The 12,946-nt window shown below is 39.8% G+C and overlaps 1 protein-coding gene across 1 annotated transcript in view; it reads right to left on the bottom strand.

The window, feature by feature from the left end:
• Positions 1 to 12,946, bottom strand: part of PIF1 (PIF1 5'-to-3' DNA helicase) — a 457,383-nt gene that overhangs the window by 335,248 nt on the left and 109,189 nt on the right. Inside the window, exon 2 of the mRNA XM_044086793.1 lies at positions 463 to 1,030. Coding sequence (XP_043942728.1) covers positions 463 to 1,029 — 567 coding nt within the window. The 5' untranslated portion in view covers position 1,030. The remainder of the gene's footprint in view (positions 1 to 462; positions 1,031 to 12,946) is intronic.

Below are 12,946 nucleotides of genomic sequence, written 5' to 3'. Positions count from 1 at the left end.
TCATAATGGAAATTACTTTCTCAGGTGGCAATACCACTGCAGAAATGAAGTTGATACTTTTTTTTCCAGCTATTTTAGACATCAGGCATTTCCAAGTGCTTTTTTTTGGTGTTCCGCAATTTATACCACAAAAACCAACAACTCCAAGTCCTCCTCCTTCTGATATCACAACAGGAATCAGAACAGAGGACATGTGCGCATTTTCAGAAGCCATGGCAATTACTAATGGGAGAAAAATGAACCTTTCAAAAATTCTGGAATAACAGTTAACTTTCTGAATCCCCTGGTGACCATTCAAAATGCATTCCTCCCATGGCAGAAACAAAATAAAACTTTTCTTTAAAGGGATGAGTTTAATATAAAAATTAAGACCAGATCTGGATGGGAGACTGGGAAACTACCAGTGCTTTTATTGCCCTGAAATCACATTCAAACTTAGGCAAATTATAAACATGTACTTACTAAACAGTTGTCCGAGGACACAGTCCTTGGCCGTTTTGTTTGTCCACTTTGCAGTCCGTTAGGCCCTTTGCTTTTCATAGGCTGTTTAGGAGTTGTGGCAGTCTCATTAGTTCTTGCCCTCAGTTCATTTGCTTTCTCCACATCCTTTAACTGTAAGGGACTGATGGTCTCAAATACTCTTGGAAGTGTAGAAAGAAGACGTGTTCGGTCACTGACTGGCTTCCCTGTCACTTTCTCAGCTTCATACTTCACTAACAAAGTTTTAATAAAAATTTTAAGTTTGTCAGGTGGACAGTTTGAAATTAAAATTTGTACATTTTCTGGAATGAGTTTAATGGAACTCTTTCCATCTCGAATGAACCGAGTAAAGAGTTGAACTTCACGAAGAAAGAAAGACTGTGGAACTTTAAAATCGTCCACCCGCAAGACTATTTCCCGGAATTCATTGCGTCCAAGTGTAAGACAAGCATTCCGAATAGCTTTCCGTTTAACTGCCTGGCCAGCATTATTAAGGTGCTCAATAGCCGCGCTACACTGAATTTCAACACTCTGCATTCCTGGGGACATCCTAAGGAGAATAAATATGCACAATTAAGCATACATAAGAAATTAAACTTTGTAAGTATATTGCTATAATAACCCATTATCACACCACAAATATTTTTTGCATCAAGAACATTCCCAAAATATACTAGTATTACCACACATACTGGCACGGCTAGACCGTTTGGCTTAAATGTCTTAATTTTTCTCATGGCGTGCAACTTGATTTTTAGTACATTTAAAGGCAGTGGAAGTATAGAACATATGCTGGAATCCATAGCTTCCCCATACAAATTGTATGAGCATTAATTTGACAATGAACAGGGTTGAAAAGACTTGCATGTATTCCAAAATAGCAAGAATTCATCCATTTCCTTTACTAAGGAAAGCTATATACTTACCAATAAGTAAAGAGCTTCATAATCAAAGGCTCATCCACTTCAACAGGATTAGTAACTCAGCATCTATTGGACTACCCCCAGGCTAAAACTCCTCCCACTGGTCCGATAATGAACCACACCTTGTGTCGCCAGACACATCTCCCATGATACCCTCTTTTGTCTACTGAAAGCAGACATAGGATACATCCCTACAACAGTGTTTTGTGGAAATTTACAAAAAGGATCGGGAAAGGAGGGAGGGTATGTAGAAATGGACATGCTTTAGTGGTCTTCATGATCCATGCTAAGTACACATCTTTCATATACATGATAGTCTGCCAGTCTGAAACAGGACCAAGATCCCAGCTACTCCTCTTGGGCAGTTATCAAGACAGGATACCCCAAATGATGGTAAACATGGACCTTTGGATCACTTCCAGTTAGTGTATCATGCAAGAATTCGAAGAAGCTTTAGTCAATTAATGCATTCCTGAAAAAGGCGAAGGATGTAGCCAACACTCTTGTAGAAGGCCTTTTGAGATTACCTTTTAATATTAAAAAAGGTGATAACCGTCTGAACATGGGGACCTTGGACAATTTCTGTTCCAATTAGAGTTGATAATCTTTCCTATATTTGGTTTATTAGAAGCATAATTGTATGAGCATTCAAAACAGCGCAACAGGTGCTCCTTGATTTCAGTACAAAAGCAAAATTAAATTTCTTGGTTTGCAAAGATTGTCTTTTTGGACAAAGAGGGAAGCAAGTTTAGATGAAGCCTGGAGTTCAGAAGCACTCCCGGTGGATTTAACAGCTACTAAAAGGTTTGCCCATGCTAGAAAAATGTAAATGTCCTCTGGTTGCTGGTCTCAACATGAAATTTAAAAAGGACCAAAAGGTGGTAATGGTTGTCCAAGAGGCAGCCTTAACATAAAATGCCTTTGAAAAAACATTATGGGATGCTAGTGAAGATCAAGTAGTCCTTGATGAAAACTGGAAATTGCTCTAAAACCCACTACAGAAACAAACAATTTTCTTTTGCACTTGTCCAGTAGAAGGCTTTTGGGTAGATATATCAAGACAATCATGAGATGGTAAGCAGGGCACCTGGCCATCAAGGTAACTGAAATAAAAAGAGGACTAAAGACACAAGTGAGGCCTGCTAAATGGGTGACAGACTTCTGAATGGTCTTGGGTGAAGAAGAGTCACTAAATGAAGCCATAGCAAAGTGAACCAAATTTGTCTGCAATTGAATGGAGCCTCTTGCCTTGTTCATTTTAGCTTTCTTCAGAACCACTGTGGACATAGGGCCAGCAGCCACTGCTGGACTACAGCATCATAGGTATGTCCCAGAGGAGCGATTAGAGAAAAAGTTGCAGTACTTGGGTTGCTTAGCGAGTTAAGTCTGCAGTAAGCTTTGCCTAAACAAGGAAAAACTCCATCTGTCACAGATTGTAGAGGAACCATTCATGAGATTACAAAACACCAGCTCAGCTGGTCTACAAGGCAGTTGGCTTGGCCAGGAGTATGCATTACTACTACAGTGGCAAGTCAGGATGGTCCATTCCTATAATTGCATGGCCTACTGATTTAAGGGATAGAAGTGGGCTCTTCCCCGCTTGCTGGTATAGTAAGCTACTGCTGTATTAGAGTGGATGACCATCACTCCCCGAGGAAGTAGTCTTGTAGAGCCTACATTAGGAGGACTGCTCTCAAGGATATTAATGGGCCTCTTTCATCCAAGTTTTGTAATTTCTGCCTCAGCAATTCTCCCCACCTGAAGGCAGATATTCAGTTACACAGGAGGACGAGAAAGTGAACAAACGAGAAAGTGAACAAACGAGAAAGTGAACAAACGAGAAAGTGAACAAACGAGAAAGTGAACAAACTGACCCAAGAAAAATGGTTTTGATGACTCTACCAGTGAAGATCCTTGCAATACCAGTGAAGATCCTTGCAATACACCCAGGGAACCCTGTCTATAAAGTCCTTGGGGTCTGACTAGAATCCATTGCATGACCTTGATATAAAACATGTTAAAAGGAATTAGGTTGGTAATTGCCATGAACCCCAGATCCCCAAGGAATGTTGTCACCACAGAAGACAGAATACTAAATCTTGGATTATAGAGAAATAGTTTTGGAGAAGGATGGCTATACAGGAGAATGGGTCTAGGTAGTTCAAAGTAAAGGTCAGTACCTAGGACAGCTTCATCTGAGAAAACTCATGTAGAGCAGTGTGTGTGTGATGTGCAAGAAGCATAGCAAGTGATGAATGTGCATATATAAATAGCAGGCATGTAGTGCCTAGTGCCATTTTGAAAGTGCAGCCAGATTAAGTATGAGAATGAATGTAGCTAGTTTGTGTACAAGTTACCCAAGTTAGTTAATAAGCTTCAATCGTAATGTGTTTGTACATAATAAAGCTGCTTGAACAGAACCCACAAAGACTCATCTACTACATCCTGACTAGACAAGCGACATGGTCTCAAAACCGGGTTCCAGAGATTGATATTCAAAGGCACGAGGTGCAGAGATAACAGTGAAGGCAAATTAAGAAACATGCACGAAAAACAGCCAGAAAAGAACCAAAGGTAATGAAAACTTGCAGTATTTTATTAAAAAGATAAAGCGGATCATTACAAGGGCACAAACTGCATTATTAAACAAGTGAGAGGCACAAAAGGTTTATTAAACAAAATGTTTAAGATAAAGATATTTGATAAAATGACTAACAGAAAAGCAAAACAAGCATGTTTAGAGTAAAACAAGCACAAAAGTACAGTGGCATTAAAAGATTAAAGCAAAACAAATATAAGGGTAAAAAGGGCACATTAAGCATAAATAAAGCAAGGTGAATGTGTTTTTGGCAAAGTGCTGTGTTTTGGCATTACTATGACTTCATATTGTATCAAGGGCATAAACAGAGTTATTCAAAGCATCTCAAACTGTGCTTATAACTGCGCATGCATTCCAAAGAGTTGTGTGCAAAGTGCAACTATTTCATAAAGAGCAGTTTAAGTACAGCCATTTTGAAAAGTTTCTTGTTCTGGGTGTGTCGATTTGCAGAGTACTGCCATTACAGAGAGTTTCTTGCACTGTAAAGAATTAGCTAGCAAAATACCGCCATTTTTACTCTGAACTTCTGCCCAGTTAATTCGCACAGTTCAGTTATTTGAAATGTTTCTCAAAATGATAAATTACTTTTGCTGTACGGCAATTGAGTGTTAGTGCCCAAGAGACTTATTTTGCAAAATTCAGTTATTCAGAGGCTTGTTGTGCCACTGGGCAAAGTTAAATATACTGGCATAAATTTCTGGCATGTGTATGTATACTCATGCATATCTGCAAAACCATTCACTGGTATGTGTTAATATGGAAGATGGATTTTGAAAGCCCTCAACACTTGTATTTGATCAGAATATTGCAGAGAACTGGAGAATATTTGACAGAGTATGAATTTTGCAGCTTATTCTGACAGATACATGCACCAGGAGATTCATTTTGCTAAACCTAGCTGGGTCAGAGACCATTGAAAGAGTGTTCATTTGTGTGTTCATCAGCAGTACACAAGGTGAAACAGTCATTGTTGTACAGGCTGAATCAAGAAAGACCCCAAGTGTTTGAAGCACAAATTCAGGGAAATGTGCAACCTCCCAGACAAATTAGAGAGGCATTTGTTTTGCACAAGAGATCATAAACCAAGAGAAACATTTCCAGCTTATATTACTGACCTGAGAAACAAAGGTAAAATGTGCCAGTTTGGTGACTTAAGAGGAGTTAAGGACAGGTTTGTGTGATATTAACGCTGCTGTGAGAAAGATTTTGCTTTGTGGCAGTTATTTAACAGAGTAAAGCCATTAAAATTTGTCAAATCCATGAAGTTACAGAAAGACACAAGTATGCTTGCAAGTGGCAAGAGCATAGTTTTAACAGGGTCCAGAGCAAATGTAGATAGCATGCAACAAATGGCAAAAGGAAGCAGACCTAAGCGCATAGCAGCCACAGCCCCTACTGGTTCACCAGGGAAACCATGTAGCTTTCTAGCAAGTTCAAGAAAGGAACATGCTCAGTGCAGTACAAGTGCGAGTCAGCAAAACTCAAATCCAGCTTTATTGTAACTGTTGCAAATGTGTCAGTCATGAGTCTAAGAGAAAAATGCTTAGCATTTGGTCAGCAATGCCAGAAGTGTAAAAAACTGAACCATTTTTTTGCAAATCAAGTAAGCCTCACAGTTACAAAAGGCCAGTCAAAAAAAAACAAGTGGATCAAGTAGAATTGCAGCAGTCTACTTTCTATGTAGATGGTGCATCAGTAATTGTGAGAGATGACACAGTGAATTTGCTGGCAAAGAAAAGTGTTTTGTACTGTCCAGATGAATGGTAAATCCACAGAGCTCAAAGTATGTTATATCAGCAGACACATTTGATAAGAGAACTAACAACTCACTGGGATTAGTAGTGTGAAACTTGCTTGTGGAGGCGCAGAAATTCAAACCAAAGGTTCAGTAGTGCTTTCATGTTTGGCTAGGACCTGTTACAGCTATGTAGTTCAAAGACCTGTGCAGTCATTGAGTCTGACAGAGCATGACACTCATTTACCAAAGAAGTTAACCACATAAGCGCATATCCTAGTTCCAATTTTTCTGAAGCCATTTTTCCGGAGTATGCTGAAGTTTGATGACAAGTTGGGCAAAATTCCAGTTGTGTATTTTATGAAGTCAGAGCCAGAGGTCAGTCCAGTAGTCCGACTGGACAAGAAAAGGTCTGATACTATGCAAGATTAAGTCAAAGCTCATTTGGATAAAATGGTGCAGTAAGGTGCAATTTGTCCAGTTATAGAACCAACTGAATGGGTGTCGTCCATGGTAGCAGCCCACAAGAAAGGCTCAGACAAAATCAGAATATATACTGACCCAAGGGATTTGAACAATGTATTAAATAGACCTCATTATCCAATGTGTACACTCAAAGAGGTCGCAGTCCTAATACCAAATGCCACTGTTTCATCTGTCTTTGGTGCAAAAAGTTAATTTTGGCAAGTGATGCTTGATCACAAATCCTCATTACTGACAACTTTTGGTACTCCATTTGGCAGATATAGATTCCTGAGGATGCCATTTGGAATAACTTCTGCAAGTGAAGTCTTCCAGACTGCAATGGAGCAATTTTTTTTATTTTATGCTTGTGCCATAATAGACAATTTATTGGTTGGAGACAATGATGATGCAGAGCATGACAGAAACCTTGAGAGTTCTAGGTAGAGCACGTGAAGTGAACTTAAAGCCGAATCCCAAGTACAAATTCACACTGCCAGAAGTTACTTATGTAGGTCATTTATTTACCAGCACTGGCTTAAGACCCGTCTAAGCAAACAGCTAATCTTGAGATGTCAGCACTAGATAATATTCAAGTTCTACAGCGCTTCTTTGGCATGTTCAGCTATTTAGGCAAGTTTATAGCAGACTTCAGTGAGTTGACAGCACTTTAAGAGAGCCAATACACAAAAATGTTACATGGTCTTGGCTGCAACAGAACCAGAAGGCATTTGAAGACCTTAAGCGGAAAATTGCCACCCCACCTACATTAAGATACTATGAGGTCAATAAGTCACTTTGTGATGCTTCAAAATTTGATCTTGGCGCAGTTATTCAGGAAGGCAGACCAGTAGCCTATACATCTAGAACACTTTCTCAATTTGAGCATACCGATCTCAGTTTTGGGTAAGAACCTTTGGCAATATTATTTGCATGTTCAAAGTTTCATGATTACATCTATGGTCGATATATTCAGATTGAAACTGATCACAAACTTCTAGTTACTATTCTAAAGAAGCCGATGAATTTAGCTCCAACGGGATTACAAAGAATGATGCTCAAACTGCAAATGTAAAACTTCAAAATGGTTTGACAAAACGCAAACTTCTGGCTGATACATCACCCAGAAATACAATGGAACAGCTTGACGCAGAGAACTTTGACTAACATAATGGCAGTGTGTAATTCTACCAAGAGACTTGAGCTGAGAGAGCACACACAGATTGATCCAATTTTGCAAAAGCTCAACTGCTTTATAATGTTGATGTCAAAGCAATCTAGTGTACCACCTGAAGTGCAAACCTATTTTTCTTAGAGATGAAATTTTGATGGAAGATGGCATTATTTTCAAAGGTCCTAAAATTGTTGTTCCTGCTTCCTTACAACATGGATATATCCAGATTTTGCATTGTGGTCACCCAGGTTCAAAATCTACCACAAGGTAAAGAGAACTAATATTTTGGCCTTCACTAGTGAAGGCCAAAATACAAGTATGTACATTTTCAGTATGCAATAGTACTAAACCACATTTGCAAAAAGAACCACTTCAGCTAAGTCAAGTTCCTGAACTAACTTGGTCAACAGTAGCCACTGACCTATTTGAGTAGAACAATCAGCATTTTTAGTACTGGTAGACTCTTATATGAACTGGTTTGAAATTGGATTTCCTACCTAACATCCACTATTAGAAATGTCATTTCTCAGTCCATGGTAGTCCACACAAAGTTATTTCTGACAATGGTATTCTATTTACTAGTCAGTTATTTCAGAGGGTTGCAAGATGTTACTAGTAGTCCAGAATATCCACAGTCAACTGGACTAGCTGAACGTGCACTGCAGAAATGGACTAACTGAACATGCAATGCAGAGTGCAAAGCAATTACTTGAAAAGTCAAAGCATGACAATATCAATGTCTTTGACTTTTCTTAATCTCAGAAACATACCCAGTGACCATATACTTGGCTCGCCTGCTCAGATGTCTATCCAGGCAAACCAGAACTTTGCCCATTAGTTCCAGTTTGAGGCCTAAAGCTAAAACAGAACCAGAAGAGCCCAATTATTCCAGAAGCGTTCTATCCAGAATGAGCAGATGTCTTCATTCATTGAAAGGAGAGACAGTGAGGATACAAATGCTGAAAGCTTTCGACCGGATTGGTCAAGTAACAGGTATATGTACAGAGCAGAGAGCTATTTCGTAGAATCTGAGGGTGTGGAGTACAGGAGAAAATCGCAGACATCTCCTCCGTCCTGTACCAGAATCATTATTACAGCTTTGTTCCTGTGATACAGACTAGATCTCAGAGCAATCCAGACAATGTTCCTGTTCCAGAATGTGTCTTACCTTCAGATTCCATTCCTGATGTTCCAGATATTCCTAAGGCTGAACATTCAGCAGAGACTGTTCCAGTTGCCAAGTCTAATTCTCAGTTTTATGTGTCATACGATTTGGTTGCATGTCCAGACCTGCTGTGAAATGCACAGCAACTTGGGCATAACTGTATACATGTACATAGCTCTGTATAAATGCATGATAAAAAAGCTATTTGTATTTGCATATCAACTGATCTTTTCAGCATCGCATGATCCATTTCCTAAAGAGGATGGATGTAGAGCAGTGTGATGAGTCTAACAAGCATAGCAAATGATGAACGTGCATGTATAAATAGCAGGTACATGTTGTACCTAGTGCCATTTTGAATGTGCAGGCAGAGAGAAAGAACGTGAAAATGAATGTAGCTAATCTGTACACAAGGTAAAGGTAATAAGCTTCAAATCGTAATGTGTTTGTACATAAATCTGCTTGAGCAGAACACAAAGACTCTATTACATCCTGCCTAGACTAGCAACAGCACAGTTGTGCAAGTCAACTTTCCATAACAGTAGTTGTTTGATGCTACAGCAGTCTTGGCTTATGACTAGATTACCCTAGCTTACTGCATTCGGTAGGTACAAGGAGAAGAGTCCAGGAGCCCCGGAGAATGGACTTGGCAAAGCCTGATCTGGACCTATTGAAAGAATCAAGCTTATAGTGCTTTGAAAAAGGAAGTGCAGAGAATCAAGAAGCAGCTTCTAGAACACTTCTAGAATCCAACCCCTTCCAAAAACTCATAGATTAAGCCAAGGTCCTAGTAGAGTGAGTCTTCACCCTGCCTGGAATAGTTTTATGGCAAGTATAACTATTAATAGCCTTACCCATTTGGAAATGGTCTGTTTTGACAGGTTGTCCCTTCTTACCTTCACAAGAAATTATCTACATTTTTCATATCTTTTGATCAATTGTTCAAGATAGTGGCAGAGTTGTCTGTGGCCATCAAAAGTGTGTAGTATCCTCTCCCTCATTTTTAGTTTCAGAAAAGAAAACAAGGAGATGGATAGCTTAGCTTAAAGCAAACTCCAATGCCACTTGGGTATAACACAAGGACAAGTTCTCAAAGAAACCCTGTCCCTGTTGAAAATGAGGTAGGATTGACTCACCATAACAGCTTGCATCTCAGATACTCATCTTGCAGAGGACAGAACAATCAGTAAAACAGTTTTTCATATTAAGAACCTCAAGTCAGCCAGGTTAGCCGATTAAATTGGAGTAAGAATGTTAGTCTCAAATACAAATTTAAGATCCTTAGGAGGGGGCCATAGGTTCTTGGGAGCCTCTTATGCAAACATCCTTTCAAAAACATTGCAACACGAGACTACATTGAAGAGGATCTATGAGCAGAAGTGCTGAATTGAACCTTGATAGAGGAGTAGGAAAGATGTAGAATAGTAACTCACACATTATAAAACCAGATAACTATCCCTGAATAGGTGCTGGCTATGTTGTTGGCACCAACTAGAAAACCTCTTCCATTTACTAGTATATAATTTGCTAGTAGCAGGCTCTCTTGCCTCAATTAGTTTCTGCTGTACATACTCAGTAATCCCAAGCCTAAAAGAAAATCAAGGCCACATCAAAGCAGGCAACTGAAAAGGATTGATGTCAGGGTGAATCAAATACTCCTGTTGTTGTGAGTAGATCCAGTCTGTGTGGCAATTGCCCTGGCCATTTCCAAAAGGGAGAACCCACTGCTGCCTAGGCCAGAAGGGACCCACCACAATGTCTGGGATGCCTTCTGAATTTTCATATGTACCAAAGGGTGTAAAGCATACAGGAACATTCCTGGCCAAGTAAAAGAAAAGCCATCATCTTCCAGGCTTACTTGCATGGAATCCTGGAACATAAACTTGCCAGTGGACTGTTCAGAGAGGAATTGGCAAAGAGGTTTACTTCAGGAACTCCCCACAGATGGGCCAAATTTTGGTAGGCCCCCTGATCTAGTTTCCATTAGAGGATCTATCCTGGTCCTGATCAGCTTGTCTGACAATTTTGCTCTGACAGAATGTAGGATGCCTGTAGAGTGAGATTATGCTGTGAAGCTGTGTCCCAAGCTAACATGGCTAGTCTGCAAAGAGGTTATGGCCCATTTTCGGCTTCCTTGTTGATGTACCACATGACTGTGGTACTCTAACAACCTGGAGGTCACAGGCACCAAAGACTACACAGAAAGTTGATATTTTTGAGATTGTATCCTTCCTTGGTGTCCCACACACTTTGCATGTTTATCCCTCCTGAAGCTGCTCCCCAAGCAAAGTCAGAGGTTCTCTGTGATTACGGACTCCTTTGGAGCAGAGAGGGAGAGACTGAAGGATATTGCCACCAAATGATTTTTTTTTTGGCAAACCCAACTGCATTGTTGTTCTGACCAAACAGTTCAGACATCACTGATTTTCTTATGTGGAGTTATGCTAGGGCTATCTTGAGAATCATAGAAGTCATGAGACCCACAGTCTTGATGCATTCCCCTCATACTGACCAAAGTTTGGTCTCCCCTGTTTAAGGAAAACTATGAGCTAAGTGGCGTAGTTAACATCCCAGAAAGACAATCCTGTGTGAAGGAGTCAAGAAGACCTTTGGATATCCTCTTAGAATGCCAGCTTTTTAAAAGATCTCTCTCACCCAAGAGAAGACTTTGCAAAGTTAAGCATAAATATGGAAAAATGTTGATACCCTGTAGCCATAGTCCAAAAGGTAAGGCAGAGAACTGGTAATGTGATCCAGACACAAAACCTTAAGTGTCTGGATTAATAGAGATGCACTAAGCATCTTAAGTCTAGTGTTATCAGGAGACTTTACAGCAAGAGTATAGGTTGTGAAGTGCCACTGAATGTGGGCAATACCATAAACCAGTTTAAGGAAAAGGATCCGGAACTGTTCAAGCGTTTGTTCTCTGGCAGCAAGAACATCCTTGAATAAAGACCATTCCCCCACCTGTGAAGGAGGGATTGGTTCCATCATTCCTTGGGACAGCATATGATGAAGACCAGTGGAAACCGTCTGATCTGGAGTATGAGGAATGTCACAGTGAAAAGGGATTTTTCTACTGCCATCTAAAACAATGAGTGAGAAGGTCAGTGAAAAACCAAATCAGTAAAAACAAAATGAAAACTCCAGCAAAGCTAGAACTTCCATGGAGTGACCTCCCAAACCTCTTGTATCAGAGGCACAGGAGATATATGCAAATGAACCTTCTGAACATCAGGTGTTTCATCTCATTGGCGATTCTGAATGCCCATGATTGGTTTTTCATTGACCTCACTCATTGTTTTAGTTGTTTGGGATATTTTTGCAGTGACCTTAAGGATAATGGACATCAGCTGGGTATAACAGCCCTGGTGTTACTAACACTTAGTCAAACACCCTGCTTGTGCTGACGAGGTCATAAGGCCGAAATATGCATATCCACAGCTAGTGGGGTTTGGCTTTACTGGCCTGAAATTGTCCAGTAAAACAACGAAACAAGTCATGGGCATTCAGAATCGCCAATGAGCTGAAACACCTGATGTTCATAAGGTTCATTTGCATATATCTCATGTGCCTCTGATACAAGAGGTTTGGGAGGTCACTCAGTGGAAGTTCTAGCTTTGCTGGAGTTCATTTTGTTTCTGCCATCTGTAACCTTGATGGATCTTTAGAACACATTTGTATGAAATAGTTTCCAAAGAGAAAAATGGAGATTCAGACTTTCCTGAAAGAAAAAATGAGCTTGGGTAATACGAGGGCAAAGTCTCTTCAATAGTCATCCTTGGACAACCTTTTTTCAGAGGTCTGACTTTTTTTGGAGTTATTTCTACTTAGATGTCTCTTTACCTGTATTTTGTCTCTTTACCTGTATTTTGTTGTGTGTTTATTTTCTTTTTCGCCAAAAATTAAATGCATGGTTAGAGATTTGGAACAAGAGGGCTGAAAAATTCCCTGGATCAGCTTATCCCTTTCATCACACTGATTGCCTTTGCAACACAGGGAGCACAAATTTTCCTTTGGCTAGAGATTTAGTTAAAATCTTTTAACATCTGGAAGGTTCTGAGAATGCAGCCATGCAAACCTTGGTAGTAGTATCAGAGTCGCACACAAATGAGTGTTATGACCTGTACAATAGAAGAAACTAAATTTAAAAGCAGATTTTTCTGCAAGACCCAATGATGAAACATTCCTCTTACTTTCACAAATGCTCAGAAGATACAAATATGACAATTCAGCACTTTGATTTTTTTGGATTTTGAACACACTTATTCCCCCATACTTAAATTTTCCCATTCTTATCAGAAAGGGTAGGGGCAGTGGGATCAACTAAAGCTTGGGAACATTGTATAAATACTAGAGACCAAGGAACTTCATGCATCCCATCTGCTTTTTTAGGGGCAACCGGCAG

This window comes from Protopterus annectens, chromosome 10.part0 (genome assembly GCF_019279795.1).
Source record: "Protopterus annectens isolate FY-2018-M chromosome 10.part0, PAN1.0, whole genome shotgun sequence".
Classification (NCBI taxonomy): Eukaryota; Metazoa; Chordata; order Ceratodontiformes; family Protopteridae; genus Protopterus; species Protopterus annectens.
Note: the sequence above shows the minus strand (reverse complement) of the source record. Positions and strands in the feature narration are given on the sequence as shown.